We start from the raw sequence: 21,710 nt of genomic DNA on the forward strand, positions 1-21,710 counted from the left end.
TTCGGACATGCCTTGTTCAGGTCGGTGAAGTCTACACACATCCTCCATTTCCCGTTTGCTTTCTTTACCAGGACGACGTTTGCTAGCCATTCAGGATAATACACCTCTCGGATGAACCCTGCCGTCAGGAGTTTGGTGACTTCCTCTGCAACTGCCTGGTCTCGTTCTGGAGCGAAGGTTCTTCGTTGTTGCTGGACGGGTTTCCGTTCTAGGTCCACATTCAACTTATGTTGGATGACTTTTGGAGATATGCCTGGCATATCCTCTTGACTCCATGCGAAAACATCTAGATTCTCTTTGAGGAACCTTATGAGTCTTGTTCTCATCTCGGGGCTCAACGTCGTTCCTATCTTGGTCATCTTGTTCGCTTCTCCTTCTACCAATTCCACCGTCTCCAGGGCCTCTATCCTGTTTTCTTCCTTTTCCTCAATCATCCACGTGTGGTTCTCCTTCTCAGCCAGGACAGCTTGGTAGCATTCTCTTGCCAGGACTTGATCTCCTTTCACTTCACCGACACCATTATTTGTTGGGAATTTTACCTTCAAACAGTAGGTTGACGTTGCCGCCTTCCACTTGTTGAAAGTGGGTCTTCCAATGATGACATTGTAGGATGAGGGACAATCTACCACCAGGAAGTCTACTTGTCGGGTCAACTGTACTGGGTAGGTCCCCGCCGTCATCGTCAATGTCACTATACCCCTAGGGTAGACCCTGTCTTCGCTGAAACTGACGAGTGGAGAGTCAAAAGGGCGCAGTCTTTTTAGATCTAGTCTCAACTGCTGGAAGGCTGGGAGGTAGATGATGTCTGCAGAGCTGCCATTATCGACGAGGATCCTCTTGGTATTGAACCCTTCTATATTCAGCATTATGACCAAGGGATCGTTGTGGGGCTGCTTCACTCCCATGGCGTCTCCTTCACTGAAGGACATGTCCTGGTATGTTCGTCGGTGTTTGGACGGAAGTACGGCGTGGACGCTGTTAACTTGTCTCTGGTACGCCTTTTTGAGTGATTTAAATGATCCTCCTGAGAACAGCCTTCCTGTAATCGTGTTTATCTCCTCGATCACCTTGTGTGGAGGCTGGGACGGACGATCGTCATCCCGGGAGAAGGATTCATGCTGGAATTTATTGTCGTCCCTGAACTTGCTATATTCTCCTTTCTTCACATATTTCTGTAACTTCCCTTTCCGTATTAACTCCTCTATTTGCTCCTTTAGGTTTCTACAGTCTTCCGTGTTGTGGCCGTGATCTTTGTGGAACCGGCAGTACTTGTTCTTGTTGCGGACATTGGGGGATGAGTGCAATGGTCTGGGCCATTTGAGATAATGCTCGTCCTTGATCTGCGTGAAAATTTTGTCAACAGGCATAACCAAGGGAGTAAATCTTACCGTCCGAGAACTTTTATCATCTTTCCTCCTGTTCCCATCATTGTTCCGACGATCTGGTCGATCTCTCTTCTGCCCCCTACGTTCGTCTTCCCTCTTGGCCTTGTCGCCTAGCTTCTCGGCATCCTTTATGGCAGCTAAAGCATCTTCATCATTCATGTACTTCTGTGCCTTCAGGAGCATTTCCACCATTGTCTTTGGTGGATTCTTTGCGAGGGAGGCCACGAGATCTCTGGACTTCAGCCCCGCCTTGAAGGTCGTCAGCTGCATCTTGTCATCGGCTTCATCCACCTCCAGAGTCTCCCGAGTGAACCGTTTGACATACGACCTCAGAGTTTCCTTCTCTCCCTATCTTATGGTGAGTAAGTAGTCTACCGGCCTCTTTGGACGTTGCCCCCCTATGAAATGGCGCAAGAAGGCACTACTTAATTAATCGAAGTTGTCTATGGACGAGGTCGGCAACTTCGTGAACCATTCTCTTGCAGCTCCTTTGAGAGTGGTTGGGAAGGAACGACACAGTATCTCGTCAGGTGGTTGTTGAAGACCCAGAGTCGTCTTAAAGGTATTAAGATGATCCTGAGGGTCTTTGAGTCCGTCGAATGGCTCTAGTTGAGGTAAGCGAAACTTTGACGATACAGGGCATTCAAGTACCGCTGCGGTGAAAGGCGAATCCGTAGCCCTTACCATTTTGTCTACGCTTCCGTCCGTCTTCTCTTTAATGGCACTCCTTAGTTCGTCCATCTCCTTCCTCATTTCTCGAAGGAGATCTGAGTTCTGTTCGTTCGTAGTAGTTGGCCTTTGAGGGGTACCTCTCCTATGGCTATCCCCTTCTCCCTCCAGGTTACCCTTGGACCGACTTTCGTCCTGCTGAGCCTGTTGAACCTGCTGGAGTCGTAGCTTCATTTCCTGGTTTTGTTTGGTGAGTTCTTCAATGGTGGCTGCAAGGGCTTGAACTTGCTGGGCCAAGGCTGCTGAATCTAGGTTGGATTCCATCTGAATGTAGAGAGTTACTGGAAACCACGCTTTCAAATATGAATCTGAAAATGTCGTCCCCACAGACGGCGCCAAACTGATGAAGCACGAGCTCGTTAGTAAGAGTGGGCAGATGGAATCCCTTGTTGGTGTGAGTGTATGCTCTATAAGGGTCACCGGTGTGGTGCCTGCCACAACGCCTCCGATGCCAAAGTTAGAATAATGACAAAACAAGATAAAAAACCAGAGTGCTCTCTCAAAGTGTGAATGTATGTGTGTACCTTCTGTTGACTGTGTGAGGGCTTTATACATGTGGCTTTAGGGGCTAGCCGTTGTGGTTGTTAATGCTTTCCCAAGTAACGCCTCTGGTCCAATAATGGGACTTTTAAGAGGCTCCCAACGGTCTGCCTGGTTGATTTGGTAACTGCCCAGGTCATTGATTGACTGCATTAAATGACTCTCCTGCCTTCGTCAATGATGACTGTTTTCTTCGTTATTCAGGATGACTTCGTCAGGGATGTAATCTCGTCATTAGCGTTAGCTTCGTCTGTGGGATGTAATCTCGTCATTCCCATCATGTTTAACATAACATCATTGATTAAGTTTTGAGTTAAAGATGTTAGAAATATATAGTGATTGATAATATTAGAAAATAATTAATAAATTATTATGTGTCCAACAATGAGACAGTCCAAAATGGTTCGTTTCCAACTATGATATAATTCATGTTCAAACAGTAGTTTGTGTTCAAATAATATATGTCTAGCAAAATAAGGTATGTCCAAATAATATATGTACAGTAATGAATTCTACTATTTTTCTTCAATTTTGTTTTTAACATGTTGGAGTTTAAGAAGATGGCTCTTTTGTATTTGAATCCATGCAATTTTACCTTTAATTTGAGATATAAAAGTTAAAAAAAAAAAAAAAAAAAAGATTAAAAAATTTCTAATCTAAGGTTAAGATTAAAAGTAAACTTTTTAATTTTCAATCTCATTCAAAAGGCAATTGTACAATTTTGTTTTTAGTTATAATGTTTGAATTTTAATAAATATATAAAAGAATTCAAATCTTATAAATCTCTGTTAATAATATAAAGAATATCAGTTAGGCTCTTTAATTAGCAGGTAAAAAAGCAATGAAGTGATAAAAAATAAAACATTTGATATTGAGTATATTGTAAAGCTAGGTGGTAAAATAGATAAAGTACATTTTTAAGATTCTAAAAGCTAAAATATTTAGCATCACCACTGTGAATACTCTAATTTCAACAACAACAAAAAAATTAAAAAATTAAAAAATCCTAGCCAGCCTAGTATTAAAAAAATATATATTTTGTTTTTGTTTTTGTTTTTGTTGGTAAATTATTACATCTTAATGTATTTAGAAACAACTGTGGGGGTCAGTTAATTAGGAAGTATTGTTAAAAACAGTATTAACTAGGCCTATGGCCCTATCTTAGGACGTTAGACCATCCGAGGAGGCCCAACTAAGGCTATGAGGAGAATAAAGTTAAGAGAGGAGCAAAGACAATGTGAGATGGGTCCAATAAGCGTCCGAGGACAAAAGCCTTCTCGGCAACATGTGTCCGAAGTGAATCTGAGTGCCTTATCATCGCGGACTTACTTCGAGGTTACGTCACAACTAAGGGTAGGACACTGGACCAGGGATAAGAATAAAAAGGTAGACAAATATCTTCAAAGGCTGCTACCTCCGCATTAATTGCTTCTCAACCAACTCTCTAGCAGCATTAATGTGGAAGTGATACCTAAACAGTGATTAAGCAGCCTTACAGCTACTAGTTGATGTTCTAGGAAGTGTTGGATGGGACAGGAAGGAATCCCCCGAATCTAACCTACACGTGTGTGGTAAGGATGACACCAAGATTGCAGTATATAACATGGAAGAATGCACTGAGAGAAAAGATAAAACCACATGAAACAAATAACTTAGTTTGTTTCGAGGATAAATTTGATAATCTTATTTGTGTCAAATCGTCTTGAATCGTTAAGTCTAATCGTTTTTCTTCTAGGATAAATCTAGTTCTTCTATCCACGCTCTACAAATTTATTGTTTGGGCCGTTAGCGTTTAAGCCCAATCTGGATTTGGGACCAATCCAATTTCAGTCCTTACAATTGGCGCCGTCTATGGGAAAGAGCTTGATCTAGGCCAAAGGAAATTCGGTTACAACGTTCACGATGAAGGAAGCAGGTCCACACCAAGCAACAGCAAGGCCGCACCAGATAGATGCTAACTTACACCAAACAGAATCAAGGGGTTCCCAGCATGGCAATTCGCACCGGAGCCTCGAACAGAGAGAGGGCTGTGAGGGAAGTGTACGCACAACTCATACCAGCAAAAGTCAATCTCAAGGGAAGAGTCATGCCTCTCATGCAAAGAATGACAGAGACATGCAACGTGAAATTGACAAATTGAAAAGAGAGTTGCGTCACGCTCGACGAAGATGTTCCCCACCCAACTCTGAGCCTTCCTCCGAAGATACAGATGGTGCTAGTTATAGACAGAGATCCAAAACTCCGCCTAGCTAGACTTTTTCCTATGAAGAGGAGTATCACCATCGATGTAGGTACAAAAGTCTACCTTACAAAGGCTTGGGGAATAACGCCATGAACAAAGCGTTAAGCCAGGTTTCCAAATCACCCTTCACAAGGAATATAGAGGATGCAAATCTTCCTTGGCAATTTCACCAGCCTACATTCACCCTATATAATAGTCGGACAGACCCAGTAGAACACGTTAGCCATTTCAGCCAAAGGATGGCCATCTACTCTAGAGATGAGGCTTTGATGTGTAAGGTCTTTCCATCAAGCTTGGGCCCGGTGGCAATGACATGGTTCAACGGTTTAAGAGCTAACTCTATCGATTCCTTCAAGAAACTTACCTGGGCTTTTGGCGCTCACTTTATTACCTGCAGCAGGGTTCCTCGACCTTTGGGGTCCTTGTTGTCTATGTCCATGCGAGAAGGTGAGACTCTTAAAACTTATTCAGATAAATACTGGGAAATGTTTAATGAGATAGAGGGAGAGCATGACGATGTGGCTATAAGTACTTTCAAGGCTGGTATTCCAGCTGAGCATGATTTGAGGAAATCTCTAATTGGTAAACCTGTTACTAGTGTACACCAATTGATGGATCGGATTGACAAGTACAGAAGAGTAGAAGAAGACCAACTGTAGGGAAAAGGAAAGACCAAGGTAATCCCTCAGGAGAGGAGGGATTTCAAGTCGGACCGGTACAACAATAACCGACCTCAGAAAGACTTTGTTGGGCAATCAGGTTCTACTAACACCCAGGCGGTTAATGCTGTGTTTCGGGAGCCGGTGCAACAGGTACTGGAGAAGATCAAGAATGAACAATTTTTTAAATGGCCAAACAAGATGGCAGGAGAGCCTACGAGACGCAACCAGAATCTTTGCTGCCACTACCATCAAGATCATGGACACACGACTGAGGATTGCAGGAATTTATGGGACCGTCTGGAACAACTAGTCCGAGAAGGGAAGTTGAAGCAACTCTTGCACCACTCCAGTGGTCGAGTAAGCTAGGCAGGCTCGGAGATACGGGGAGATGCTTCTTTGAGACTCCCCCTTGGCATAATAAACGTTATTTTTGCTACCTCGGGAAGGACTGGATCTTGTCCTTCCAAGGTACTGTCAGTATCCCGATCTCTAGCCGAGAAGTATAACTCAATGTCTAAAAGAGCTAGGATGGACATCCCGTTGGTTTTGGGCTTTTCAGATGAAGACAAGGTTAGAACCATACAGCCACATGATGATGCTCTGGTGGTCACACTGAGAATTGGTGGGTACGATGTGAGAAGAGTAATGGTTGACCAGGGCAGTGCTGCTGATATAATGTACCTTGACTTGTACAAGGGGCTAGGTTTGAAACCTGAGCACTTGGCAGCCTACAGTTTACCTGTGCAAACCGGTACGGATGTGGTGGAGGTGGACTTCATCGTTATAGACGTATTTTCTCCATACACGGCTATTATGGGTAGACCTTGGCTTCATACCCTGAGGGCAGTCTCCTCTACTCTACATTAGAAGGTAAAATACCCATCCGGAGGCCAAGTTTTGGAGATAGTAGGAAGTCAGGCTACAACCTGGCAATGCCTAGTAGCGGCTATCCAACATAGGCCAGAGGCAAAGACCTTGGCTACCGCCGATAATGGTTTATAGCAATCAAAAGCCGTAGCATTACCCTTAAATGGACTGGCCGATAAGGCAAAATGTGAAGATCTGGAGAGGGTAATTATTGCTGATGATCCGAAGAAATTCTTCCAGGTTGGGGCTAAACTACCTTCTCGAGAGAAGGAGCAATTGGTGGAATTCCTCAGAGAAAATGTCGACGTATTCGCATGGAGTCCATATGAAGCCTCGGGTATAGATCTGAGTTTCATCTGTCATCAACTCAATGTGAATCCTTCCATTATTTCGAAGAGACAACCACTTCGACGACCATCAAAAGAGCACGCCAAAGCTGTCAGAAGTGAGGTGGCCAAGCTCAAACAGGCCAGGGCTATTAAGGAAGTTTTTTACCCTCAATGGTTAGCCAACACAGTGGTGGTAAAAAAGAAGACTGGGAAGTGGTGGGTGTGCGTGGACTTCACGGACCTCAATAAGGCTTGTTCCAAGGATCCTTTTCCTATGCCGAGGATTGACCAGTTGGTGGATGCAACAGTTGGTCACCCTCGAATGAGTTTTTTGGATGCCTTCCAAGGATATCACCAAATACCGTTAGCATTGGACGATCAAGAGAAGACAACTTTTGTCACCCTTATTGGAAACTATCATTATAAAGTGATGCCCTTTGGTTTGAAAAATACAGGGTCTACCTATCAACGGATGATGACTAAAATGTTCGAACCACAACTGGGTAGAAACATTGAATTCTATATCGATGATATGGTTGTGAAGAGCAAAGTAGTCTCCGAGCATGTGGAAGATCTTACGAGTATCTTTGGAATTCTGAGAAAGCATAAGCTATGTCTGAATGCCTTAAAGTGTTCCTTTGGTGTAGGCTCCGGAAAGTTCTTGGGGTACATGGTGTCTCATAGGGGAATTGAGGTGAACCTAAACCAGATCAAGGCCATTAATGATTTACAAGCACCTCGGAATCCGAAAGAGGTGCAGAAACTAACATGAATGACTGCCGCCTTGAACCGATTTATCTCCCAGTCAACTGATAGGTGCAAACCTTTCTTCCATTTACTACATAAATGGAAAGGATTTGAGTGGACCGAGGAATGCACTGTAGCATTTCAGCAGCTGAAAGAGTATCTATCTCGGCCGCCTATCATGTCCAGCCCTGAGGTGAACGAAGTCCTGTTTGCTTACCTGGCGATTGCCTCTCACTCAATTAGTTTTGTCTTAATACGAGAGGACGGTGGCTTTCAAAGACCAGTTTATTACGTAAGTAAATCACTTCATGAGGCCGAGATGCGATATTTATCGCTAGAAAATGCCATCTTGGTAGTAGTCCATGCAACACGCAAACTCCCACATTACTTTCAAGCACACACCATAGTAGTCCTAACTCAACTACCACTGAAGTCCATACTTAGAAGTGTAGACTACACGAGGAGGATTGCTAAGTGGGGCATGATCCTAGGGGCTTTCGACATCAAATACATGCCTCGCACCTCCGTGAAAGGCCAGGTCCTCGCCGATTTAGTAGCCGAGTTCGCCGAGCTTCCAGAAGAAGCTGAGATGAAGCAACATGACATGGATGAAAAGTCGGTTGGCCTGATTTCCACACAGGACGCCTCATCGTGGAAAGTATATATGGATGGAGCTGCAAACCAACGGGGAGCAGGAGTGGGGCTAGTTCTGCTATCCCCCGAAAAGATCATCATTGAGAAGTCCTTAAGGTTGGGATTCTCAACTACAAACAATGAAGCGGAATATGAAGCTTTGTTGATGGGAATGAATATGGTTCAGAAAATGGGTGGAAAGGTAGTGGAAGTGTTCTCGGATTCAATATTGATAGTCAGCCAAGTGAAAGAGGAACTGGAAGCCCGAGATGCAAGAATGCAGGAATATTTGAGTTATGTTAGGCGTGTGCAAACGAAATTTGAGTCTTTTAACTTGTCACATATTCCCAAAGGTGAAAATACCCACGCAGATTCCTTGGCAACCCTTGCCACCTCTTCAGCACAAAATTTGCCCCGGGTGATAATCGTTAAGGATTTGTGCACCCCTACCCCAGCAGGGAAGGACGTGCTTCAGGTCCATCAAGTCAACCCAGCGCCGAGCTAGATGGACCCCATACTGAAATTCCTCGAAAACGACACCTTGCCTTAAGAGAAAATAGAAGTCGAGAAAATACGGAGGAAAGCTCCTTGGTTTTGGTTATCCGAGGACAAAAAGTTGTACAAACGCTCTTTTTCTGGGCCGTATCTACTTTGTATACATCCCGAGATGTCAGAGTCACTTTTAGAGGAACTGCATGAAGGAATTTGTGGAAGTCACACAGGGAGAAGGTCCCTATCTCACAGGGCCATTACTCAAGGATACTTGTGGCCAAATATGCAGAAGGAAGCACAAGTGTATGTTAGAAAATGTGACCAATGTCAAAGATTCGCTCCCAACATCCACCAGCCTGGAGGAACTCTTAATCCCCTATCCAGCCCTTAGCCTTTTGCTCAGTGGGGTTTAGATATTGTAGGTCTTTTTCCTAAAACATTAGGAAACAAAAAGTATCTGCTGGTTGGCACGGATTATTTCACTAAGTGGGTCAAAGCTGAACCTTTGGCTAACATCAGAGACGTAGATGTTAAGAGGTTTATCTGGAAGAATATCGTAACGTGGTTCGGAACTCCACGCACCCTTATCTCAGATAATGACCTTTAATTTGATAGTAAAGCCTTCAGGCAATACTGTTCTGACTTAGGGATAAATAATAAATATTCCACTCCGGCCTATCCTCAAGGGAATGGGCAAGCTAAGGCTGTCAACAAAGTTATAGTCAATGGACTTAAAAAGAGGCTGGATGATGCTAAAGGAAAATGGGTGGAAGAATTGCCACATGTCCTTTGGACGTATCGAACAATGCCTCGATGGTCAACAGGAGAGACTCCTTTCTCAATGACATATGGAGCCGAGGTCGTAATCCCTTTAGAAACTTGTTTCCCAACATTAAGGACTAGTACATTTACCTCGGATGGTAACGCTGGGTTGTTAGAAAAAAGTTTGGACTTGATCGAAGAGCGAAGGGAGAATGCAATGGTCCAGTTGGCTTACTACCAGCATAAACTTAAGCAAGGCTATGATATCAATGTAAAGCTGAGGCCGTTAGCTATAGGAGATCTGGTGCTGAGGAAAGTTCTGGGAACCACCAAGAATCCAGCTTGGGGAAAATTGGGGCCTAATTAGGAAGGACCGTATCGGATTACTTCAGTAGCAGGAATAATAGCCTATTATCTGGAAGACTTAGATGAAAAGGCTGTACTCTATCCTTGGAATGTAAACAATCTCAAGAGGTATTATTATTAATAAAAGTAGTCTTGTTTGGGTTTGTTTTAATTTATGCCAATCATACATCATGCGTTTCCACATCTATTAAAGTATTAAACAAAAACTAAGTTATGTCAGGTTCCTCAGACCATAAACTTAGTGGAAATTAATACCCTATGACATCTATTGAAGTATTAAACAGAAACTAAGTTATGTCAGGTTCCTCGGACCACAAACTTAGTGGAAATTAATACCCTATGACATCTATTGAAGTATTAAACAGAAACTAAGTTATGTCAGGTTCCCCGGACCACAAACTTAGTGGAAATTAATACCCTATGATGTCTATTGAAGTGTTAAACAGAATTAAGTTATGTCAGGTTCCTCAGACCACAAACTTAGTGGAAATTAATACCCTATGACATCTATTGAAGTATGAAACAGAAACTAAGTTATGTCAGGTTCCTCGGACCACAAACTTGGTGGAAATTGATACCCTATGACCTCCATTGGAGCATTGACCAGGTTCAATGGAAACTAATACAACCTCTTGTTATTAAAATGCTAGTGCCACATGAACTTAGGCGTTTCAAAGTAATAAACCCTCAAGTACCATCCTTAGGTCACAGGGTTCCTAATTACCTAGTGAAGATATAAATCCCAATAGGCCTGTGAGCATCATTTAATATATAATTGAATTGCTTTGGACTTAAATTTATCCAACTTTTTGAACGCTTCCTTAGTCTCAATGGTTATCATCCATTTTAGTAGCCAACTATTAATGTGTGTAAGTTATGTTTTTTCTCTTGTATAAACAAAGGACAATCAAGATGAAATTACTCAAAACTAGAATGACAAAATGAATAACACAAAAATGAGGCAAACAGCAACTCAAACAAATTCCAAAAAGTAAAAATGCATACTTCATTAAGATATGTCTAAAAAAAAAACAAACAAACAAAATAAACGGAAATAAAATCCCTTACAAAAGTTCTAATTAAACTACAAAATAAGGCCTATTTTTTCAGCTTAATTTGAAGCTTGGAAGTTTGGTTGGCCGGTTTATCTGCCTCCGAGGTAGTTATTCCCTCTTTGTCTTTAGAAGCTCCCTCAGCTGGCATGACTGTAGAAGCTAAGTCTTGCTGAAAGCCTTGGGAAGCTACCTCTACCTCTGGAACGGCTGCAGCTTTATCCAAGGATGCTTCTTGGGAAGCATTGGTCTCTTTTGCTAGTTCTTATTGGTTAGGAGGAGGAGGATCCTGAAGCGATACTTCTGGATTTGGATCAGTAGTTATGGAAGTCACTTCTTTTTTAGTGGAAGGAGGATCCGAGGCTCAGATTGCAGAAGGGTAAAACACATTCTCTGCTTTCCTCAACTCAGATGAAGCCTCAAACCCAGCTCGGTTAAAGGCTTCATCCCAAGTTTGGGTGTAATAAATGCGGCATACCACTGGGACCTCTGCCCTAAGGTTTTCCTCGGTCTCAACTACCCTGAGGTCATAACCCTTCTGCTCGGCCTCGTCCATTGCCTTCTCGGCCTCAACCCTTGCTTTCTCGGCCTCCTCCTTGGATTTTTCAGCTTGATCCTTTAGCCTTTGGGTTTCCTCCAGTTGTTTTTTAAGGGCTGCCAGTTGTTCCTTGGCAGCATTCAATTCCTCGTTTGCCTCACGTAGACACTTTCTCTAGTCCTCGGCTTGTCTCTGTGCGCCTTCCAAGGCTGAATCCGTGCTACAACGAGCCTGCTCCTCAACAGTCAATCTTTTCTTCGCCTCGGCAAGGTTATGCTTAGATATAGTCAATGTCTATACGGCAGCCGCACGTCTTTTCCTTTCATCTTCCAATTGCTGGAAGCAGTTGTTGGTAATCTCTTCCAATCTGAAGGTATTTTGGATAACCTAAAAAGGAAGGATCAATGCCATAGCCAATAAAAAGTACATGTCAATAAATAATAATCACAAGTTTAAAAAAAAAAAAAAAAAAAAAAAAAAAAAAAAGAGAGAAGGGAAAAAGAGTTAGTACTATACCATTCCCAGATATCTTTTGTTGTTAAGGAAGAGCTCGTTCTTCCTCATATTCTTCAACTCGGCCATATCTCGTGGAAGCAACAAAGCCTCCTCCACAGCCGAGGCTACGTGGTACCCAATGCCACCGTTGAAATCCCTGAGTGATGCGTCAACCCTCAAAGGCTCTCCACCGTGCATAGCTGCTGGCAGCCAAGCTTATGGCTCAGGAGGCTGAGTGTCCGATCTCTCCAGGCCCCGTTGAGAAACATGGCTGACTTTTTACTGCTTCGCAGCTCGTTGGGCCTCTTCCTCTCAAGTCGGAAGGGATCTTCCAGTATCCACCACGTCTTTCCCTTTCTGCTCCCTTCGCCTTTTTAAATCGGTAGCTTTAGTTCTAACCGGCTGAGATTGGTGAGGAGGCTGGTGAGGAGCAGGAGGAGGTGATTTGGTAGGAGGAGGGGGAATCTAAGACTATGCAGATTTCCCCGGTGCACCTTTCCCAGGCTGATTCTCTATCAACTCCATGAGACTTCTTTAGGGTTTCCTTCGTACACCAATTTCGTCGAAATTGTCCTCGGAATGTATAGTCTAATTGAAAACCTTGAACTTGTCCGGAGAGTATGTCAAATCTACAATTTCCTCTGGATTTCTTTCTTCTTCTTCTTCTTCTTCTTCTTCTTCTCTAAGGACGGGTTGGGATGCAGATGCTCCTGCTGAAAGAGTGGCAACGAAAAGTGGCTGGGTGAAGGGAGTGTCTTTAGGGAGTGGAACACCCTCTGGAATGATGAACCCCTGGTAGGCAACGCTGATACAACGGAGCCGAGGATCGCGAGCTCTGATTACGTATTTGGGAGCTTGGAAGGCGAACGAGAGAGGTGTGTATCCGAGGATCAAATGGGCTGCTCGGAGTTGATCGTCAGCTTCGTTCACATATATTTCCGCTTGGAACACCCTATCCAAGCTCTCTTTGTTGATTAAGCTGAGTTTGGGTTTGGCATAGCGCCTATCTGCAAAATCATTGAATTAAAGGGAAGTCTCATTAGAAACAAGAATATTGAGACACAAAACAAAAAAAATGTAAACCAAAATTCGTGAGTCTCCGGCTATACTCCCACCTAGTTCTCCCTCCTCCATTGGGCAGGGTAGACCATCATGCCATTTCCCGGAAAAGATAAGGAAGTCCTCCTTTAAATTTTTGTTTGAATTGGGAAGGCACTGGATTAGCCTTACTACGGAATACCTCGATTTGAGATAATATCCCTACCCTTTCAAATTATGTAAATTGTACACCCAGTTTACATCATGATGGGTGAGGTTCAAGTTCATTCTCTCATTTAAGGCTTCTATACTTCCAAGACCCTAAATATGTTTGGGGCACACTGTGTGGGAGATAACCTAAAAAACCTAAGGTAGCTTCTAGTAATAGTACCCATGGGAATGGTCATCCCACCTTTTATGAAGGCGATCATGGGAATAACTACCTCCCCTGTTCTCCTAGTGCCAAACCATTCCCCCTGGGCAGCATACCTCATGCCCACTATTGGTGGGATTCTATACTTAGCCCGGAAACTTCTCATACTCTCCTCAGATTCAACCATACATTTGAACTTACCCATTTTCCTAAAGGGTTTCGAAGAAAAATTAACAAGTTTAAGATGAAAGCTAAAAAAGGTTTTAAGAAGACTTACAGGTTTGAAAGAGGGTCCTCGGACAAGATTCTAGTATTTGTAGATGCACAGGGAAAGGAAAGAAAGCGACAGGTTCAATGTATGAGCTCTAGGATTGTGTGATTGCTGAAAGTAAAAGAGAGAACTGATTTGAAAAGCTATTTTTAGTGGCGCAGAAGTTACAAGCGGGAAAGTTCCCGCTCGTAAAACAAGAAAAACCATCCACCGTACTATTTACATCTTACCGTTGAATGTAGGGGACAAAGGCGTCACCAAAATTTAATGCTGGCATGCTCTGGACGCCGAATCGTCAGGAGCGTGTCCAGAGCATACAAAAAGACATGTAGGAGGTAAGGAATACAGAGTAAAGCCAAAAACAAGATGGGATAAGGACATCAAAATCATCATTTTCTTCCGAGGAGTCAAAAAGCAAGATTTTGAGGGACTATTGTGGGGGCCAGTTAATTAGGAAGTATTGTTAAAAGTAGTATTAACTGGGCCTATGGCCCTATCGGAGGACGTTAGACCATCCGAGGAGGCCCAAATAAGGCTATGAGGAGAATAAAATTAAGAGAGGAGTAGAGACAATGTGAGATGGGTTCAATAAGCGTCCGATGACAAAAGCCTTCTCGGCAACATGTGTCTGAGGTGAATCTGAGTGCCTTATCATCTCGGACTTACTTCGGGGTTACGTCACAACTAAGGGTAAGACATTGGACTAGGGATAAGAATAAAAAGGTAGACAAATATCTTCAAAGGTTGCTACCTCCGCATTAATTGCCTCTCAACCAACTCTCTAACCACATTAATATGGAAGTGATGCCTGAACAATAATCAAACAGGCTTACAACTACTAGTTGATGGTTCTAGGAAGTGTTGGATGGGATAGGAAGGAATCCCCCAAATCTAACCTACACGTGTGTGGTAAGGATGACACCAAGATTGCAGTATATAACATGGAAGAATGCACTGAGAGAAAATATGGGAATTCTTGTACAATTTCTGTCTTGAAGAAAACCACATGAAACAAATAACTTAGTTTGTTCTGAGGATAAATTTGATAATCATATTTGTGTCAAACCGTCTTGAATCGTTAAGTCTAATCGTTTTTCTTCTGGGATAAATCTAGTTCTTCTATCCACGCTCTACAAATTTATTATTTGGGCCGTTAGCATTTGAGCCCAATCTGGATTTGGGACCAATCCAATTTCAGTCCTTACAACAACGATTTTGAGTATTTACAATTTTATAATACTATATGGATGCCTATTTGGAGTTTTTTTTTTATTTTTTTTATTTTTTTATAACTTTATAATCTACTCCTCGCTAACTTAAAATCATAGGTCCGTCCCTATTTTGGAACCACAAAAAGCTATTTTATCACCTCATTTTACAACACAACATCAATAGTTTTATTTTAGCATTCAACACATTAAAATAATATATTTATTACAATAAAGACCAATCACAACCACAAACAAACGAAAATAATTATTATAATAATAAAAGTACAAATAAAATATATTTTTTAATTATACCATATGAGCGATAATGCATAGCCATTTAATACAATAAAATAATATATTCATTACAACAAACACTAATCACAACCACAAACAAACGAAAATAATTATTATAATAATAAAAGTATAAATAAAATATATATTTTTAATTAAACCATATGAACGACAGTGCATAGCCAAAAATGGCTATGCATTGTAACTCAAGAGCAAAAAATTAGGCCCATTTGATATATGTGTTTAAACACATATTTTCAATTTTTAAACAATATTACACGTATTTTCATACACTTTTTCATACACACTTATTTCCAAAAAATACAAACAACATTACCAAACAGGCCATGTCTTTAACTCCAATGATGCAGCTCTATTTTTTTTTTCTATTGGTTGTTAAATTTGGCAATATAGGCTTCTTGGGTAAGTAATTCCAAACAACAATTTCCAGTATTTAAATACTAAAAACTGTGGGCCTAAAAAAAATACATGTTTAGGGTGCGTTTGGATACTGCTTATTTTGTTAAAATTGAAAATAATAAAAAAATAATTTCCGATTACTGTTCAAACTCACAAAACACTATTCATTTGCCTTAATGCACTGTTCATGTCCCATGAACAATGCAAGAGGCGCTAGTCAAGATAAAAAAAAAAAAAAAAAAAAAAAAAAAAAAAAAAAAAAAAAAAAAAAAAAAAAAAAAAAAAAAAAAGGTAAAACACTAAACGTGGACGTGGGATCCAAACAGGTACTTAGTAAGCTTTTCAAATAAGATTGCTTAATGGAATTTTTGTAAATATATTAAAAATTGTAAGCCCCACCTGATAAGACCATGAATTGCTAGACTCAGCTTCTCTCTCACCATCACCCTTTACTTGTCAACACTGACCAACCACCTCCAAACCCCAACAATCGGCCCTTTCAACTGGAGACAATGTGGTTCAATGACCCCTCCTTCAATGATATTGTCCAAGAAGTATCTCAAGCCCACCCCGACGATATCATGCAAACTCTCAATAACTTCACCACCAAGGTCAGGATTTGGAATAAAGAATGTTTTGGAAACATTTTTCACAGAAAAAATAGAGTGCTCGCTCGACTTAAGGGCACGCAAACAACCATCTGCTCTAACCCCTCTCACTTCCTCCTCAAGCTAGAAAAAGAACTCATTGCTGAATTCCATCACATCCTAAAGCTTGAAGAAGATTTTTGGGCACTTAAATCCAAAACAGAGTGGAACATGTTAGGGGATCGGAACACAAATTTCTTCCATATCTCCACCATTCGTAGAAGGCATCATAACAAAATTCGGTGCTTCAAGGATGGCATGGGTAGTTAGACTTACTCCCCTGGAGACATTGAAAATCTTATCACCTCACACTTCATCTCCCTCTACACTAGAGGATCCACTTGCTCACTCTCTACCATCCTTTTCCCAAATATTGATACGCCTCTACTCCATGTGGAAGACCCCCTTCTCCAAAACATCACCACACAAGAAATTCATGCTGCCATTAACACTTTCAAACCTCACAAGGCACTGAGTCCCAATGGTTTCTACCCCATTTTCTTCCAACATTTCTGGCACACCTTAGGCAACTCCATCTGCTCTTTTATCATAAATGTCTTCACTAATAAAAATATCCCCTTTGAGTTAAACTCCACCCTTCTTTGCCTTATCCCCAAAACCCCCAAACCCGAAACTGTCCACCAACTTTGCCCCATTGGTCTTTGCAACACTCTGTACAAAACCATTACAAAAATTCTGGTGAGTAGGCTTAAACCTCACCTCGGTGACCTTATTCATCCCTTCCAAGCTAGCTTTATTTCGGGTAGAAAGGCTAGCGACAACATCATTATTGCCCAAGAGATCTTACACTCGATGACTACTTCCAAAAGTAAAGTTGGCTCCATGGCTATTAAGATTGACCTTGAAAAAGCTTTTGATAGGCCTGAATGGAGTTTTATCAGGCATACCCTTAATCACTTCAATTTTCCCCCCTGCTTGGATTGAACTCATAATGTCCTGCATTACCTCATCCAATCTCTCTGTTGTTCTTAATAGGGAACGACTCACCCAATTCACTCCCACTAGGGGCATCTGTCAAGGCGACCCTTTCTCCCCATACATCTTCATCCTATGCATGGAGCACCTTGCATGGCTCATACTCAAAGAATTCTCATTGGGCCACTAGAAAGGTATCAAATCAGCAAGAAATAGCCTTCCCTTCTCCCACCTATTTTTTGTTGATGATCTCATTTTGTTTGCCAAAGCCACCAAGAAAAACTGCTCTATCATCAAGAAAGTTCTTGATATTTTTTGCAATCTTTCGGGTCAAAAAATAAATATTGTCAAGTCAAAGATTTTCTTCTCTCCTCACACCTCACCCTCCAATATGGCGAACATGGAAAATGAGCTTGGAATCTCCTCCTCTAGAAATTTCAGAAAATACCTTGGAGTACCCATTCTCACAAACGAGACAAAAGAGCTTTTAATTTTATCATCGACAAGATCCGTGACAAAATGGCTTCTTGTAAAGCCAAAACTCTCTCCCTTGCGAGTCCTCACTCTTATCAACTTCGTCACTTCTGCCATACCCACTTACATCATGCAAAGCACCCTTTTGCCCCAACAAGTCTGCAAGGAAATTGATAAAATCAATAGAAACTTCCTCTGGGGTGATACTGAAGCTTGCAAGAAAATCCACCTCAAAAATTGGAGCACAGTGACAAGCCCAAAATTCCTTGGTAGGCTAGGAATCAAAAAAGCCTATGCAAGAAATTTAGTCCTTCTAGCTAAAAGAGTCTGGGCTCCTCAAAATAACTCAATGGACATTTGGGCCAAAACTTTGTCACTTAAATACCCACCCAACCATTCGGCCTCTAAAAATATGTCTACAACATGGACTAGTTTGCTCAAGGCTTACCACATTTGCACTCTAGGCACGGGTTGGAGATTGGGCAATGGCTCCTTGGCAAATTTTTGGGTTGATAACTGGACGGGTAGAGGCCCTTTGAAAAGCATGATCCACGGCCCACTAAGCAGAAACAAAGAGCTTTTAAAAGTTGGTGAGCTTTGGGACATTTCGGGCAACTGGTGTCTTGACAGAATATCTTTCCACCTCCCCACCCTCATCAAAGACTTAATTCATGCCACTCCCAAACCCCACACTCCCTTACACGATGACTCCACCTAGTGGTTTCCTTCACCGAATGGTGAGTTTAGCACTAAATCTGCGTACCACCTTGCTTGTGGTCTCACTTCCGAAGCTCCTCACAACAAATGGAAATGGATTTGGAAACTCCCTACTCTCCCAAGAATCAGTACCTTCATATGGCTCTCCTGCCACAATAGCCTTCCCACTAAATCCTTGCTCCACAATCGGAAAATCATCATGGATTCCTCATGCCCATTATGCCACACTACCCCTGAAACCCCTTTGCACATACTTCGTGACTGCACTGTCACCGCCCCCATTTGGTCCAAAATCATCCCTCACACCCCACCTTTTTTCTACTTTTCAAACACCACAGCATCATGGATCAAAACCATGTCTTCCAAAAGCATCCCCACAAGCCTCTTCTCGAACTTACCGTGGCAAACCTTATTCCCTACTTCCATTTGGGCAATCTGGACCGCTAGGAATAAGTTGGTCACGAAGAGCAAACCTTTCAATAAGTTGGTCACGGAGAGCAAACCTTTCACATTGGAAGACATTCTCAAGAAAATTCAATCCTTATCCATTGAGCTCTTCATTGCACTCCCTCTCCGAACTCTAAAACGGCATTGCAATACATTTGTAGTCGGATGGAAACCACCACCCATTGGTTTCTTTAAGCTCAATACTGACGGCTCCGCAAGAAGCAATCCAGGCATGTCAAGTGCTAGTGGACTTATCAGGGACCATAGAGGCAGCTGGATTGGAGGATTCTCTAGAAACATTGGCTTCACCCATTCCCTTGCCGCTGAACTTTGGGGTTTAAGAGACCGTCTCACATTAGCTAAAAATCTAAACATTAAGAAACTCCACATTGAGCTTGATGCCAAAGTAGTCACTGACTTCGTCACTGCCCAAAACAACATCATGGCTAACCATCTAGTTTTTATTTTTTATGTTTCCATCACCCATAACTCTGTTTTCATCACCCATAACTCAAAATAAGTGGAACCCACTCCAAGAAAGCTTGTTTGGTTGTGTTTCCTATTTTGTGGGGTTGGGGAAATTGAGGTATTTTAAATGATGAGTGATGAGTAACGAAAATTGAGTGAAGAGTGATGAGTGATGAGTGATGAAAAAAAAAAAAAAAAACCAAACAACTATATGTCCGTGGGCTTAGAAGAAAACTTCCAAGCTCCACCAACTTGTCCCCCTCCTCACCCCCTCTCCTATAATCTCAATCAAACAACCACAAATAATATTTTCTCCCCACTTTTTTCACCTCAATTTTTCACCTTTTATAATCATCCCAACCTAAGTGCCTTCTAGTAAAAACCTAAAAAATTCAAGCACTACAACAAGGAAGACAGGCGGTAACTTCCCATTGACTAGCCAAGTCCTGTTTATATTGCTTTTTCTTGCCAGCTACAAAGTTCTTTTTACATTACCTTTTTGACCCAAGTTAAGAGTTTGTTTATATATTTATTTAAAAATTAATTATTAAAGTAAAGTAAGAAAAATCATGCAATTGTCTTTTACGAACTAAGATTTAAAATAAATAAAAAAATTCATTTTTTATTTCAGAGCAAATGAATAATTTTTAACTTTTTAACTTTTCTCTCTTACAGGAACCAAGTCCCACTTTGGAACCATGACAGCTTGAGGCAATGCTCGAACTTCATCGATTTAATTCGGTGTACCTTTGCTGAGAATAGAGACCCTACTCTATTTTCAAGGTGAGCTGGGTAATATGGAATAGACCCAACAACCTCAGGCTAGGAAAGAACTCCTGTACACTCGGCCAAATCCTGCAGCAAGCCAAAGAGAGACTCCTGGAATACACCTCACACCACTTGGCAGCTACTCCACCATCGGTCAGACCAGTAACATCTTGGTGCCCTCCTGACACATCATGGTACAAGATTAATTTTGATGGGGCACTCTTCGAGTAAGAACAACGTGCTGGAATTGGGGTGATCATCAGAAACTAAGCTGGACTGGTTATGGCTTCTCTCACACAACAAATAACCATACCTTTCACGGCCATTGAAGTGTAAGCGCTAGCTGCAAGACAGGCTCTAGAATTTGCAGTAAAAACTGGAGTAGACAGGGTTATTTTAGACATAGTTGCCAGTATGGTATGATACATACGATATGCGATACGTATCGTATCATGTAGAAAAAGTTCTGTATCGTATTGGCGTATCGTAAGTACTCATGAATCGTACGATACAGTGTGAGTATCGTATGAATCGTATTGTATCGTAAAATCATATGTATCGTACGATATATAAACAAATGCCTTAAAATGAGATTTTTTGTTAAAATTTATACTTTTATTTGAATCTAATAAGTTGTTAGACTTGTTTTTAGCAAAAAATTATTAGTTTACTTAATTTAGCCTACTAAAATAACAAATTCATAAGTTTTTTGTCCCTCTCTCGTACAATTGGACTACACAGTACACACTTACCTTTCACTTTAATATTTTAAAATTTTTTTATTTTTATCGTTATTGTTATAAGTCCAAGAAACTAGAATGCCAAAAAAAATTTATAAAAAAATTATTAAAATAAAAAGAACAAAAAGAGACAGTAAATGTTAATGACGAATAACGATGAAAAAAATTTTAATAAAGAAATAAATTTGCAAAATTATAAATAGGATGATAGCGTTGACTCAATTTGGTGAATATGATGAAAATAAATTATTATTTGTGGGTCATTTGTAATATATTATCACTTTTGAATTTAAGTAATTTGAATGTGTATGTTATAAACACATGCTAGTTTGATTTATTTAGTTAGCTTGTTAAATATTATTATATAAGTGATGAATAAATTAGTCATTAGTTAAATACATTCAAAATTTATAATGAATATACCCTTTATATATGTATATTTATAATTTTTTAAAAATTTTATTAAATGTTTGTGTATTTTACGATACGATACACGATACGAAAAAATTAAAAATTGATTTACGATACAATTCATGTTTTGACAATTATGATTTTAGAGCGTGATTCAAATATCCTCATCAAGGCGTTACAAACTGACTCTAGCAGCCTAACTCAGTATAGACATCTGGTTAATGATGTGTAGTATCTTGCCTCAACTTTCCCCACCCTTGTATACTTTTCCCATTTAAGAAGGCACTGCAATTTTGTAGCAAATTCTTTAGCACGAAGAGCAATTTTTTTCCCTCTTTTATTGTTGTAAATATACTTTTAGTCCCTACATTTTGGCTTTTTTTCATTTTGATCCCTACATTTTCATTTTACCACTTTTAGTCTGTAAACTAATTAACGCGTGTTATTTTCGTCCTTTCCGTCAGGCAACAGACAAAAATATCTGAGCTGGCTAACAGAGGAATTAAAATATTATTAAAAATCCACTGTGGCACTCATCACCCATGCCACATGGGTTCCCGCCCCTTTAGAAATTTATTAATCAATTTTAACAAAATAAATAAATAAATAACAGAATTAAAAACAATAAAATACATAAATTTAGATCTGATAGGCCACAA

The 21,710-nt window shown here is 40.9% G+C and overlaps 1 protein-coding gene across 1 annotated transcript; it reads left to right on the forward strand.

The window, feature by feature from the left end:
* The first annotated feature begins 4,985 nt into the window (after nt 1–4,985).
* Nucleotides 4,986–5,555, forward strand: LOC126691476 (uncharacterized). Its single transcript, XM_050386517.1, has one exon. The coding sequence runs from the start codon at nt 4,986–4,988 to the stop codon at nt 5,553–5,555; it is 570 nt and encodes a 189-aa protein (XP_050242474.1).
* The last annotated feature ends 16,155 nt before the right edge of the window (nt 5,556–21,710 follow it).

Source organism: Quercus robur, chromosome 7 (genome assembly GCF_932294415.1).
Source record: "Quercus robur chromosome 7, dhQueRobu3.1, whole genome shotgun sequence".
In the NCBI taxonomy this organism is placed as follows: Eukaryota; Viridiplantae; Streptophyta; class Magnoliopsida; order Fagales; family Fagaceae; genus Quercus; species Quercus robur.

Excerpts from the sequence above, each read along its gene's own strand:
- LOC126691476 (XM_050386517.1), top strand. The coding sequence starts at position 4,986 with ATGAACAAAGCGTTAAGCCAGGTTTCCAAATCACCCTTCACAAGGAAT.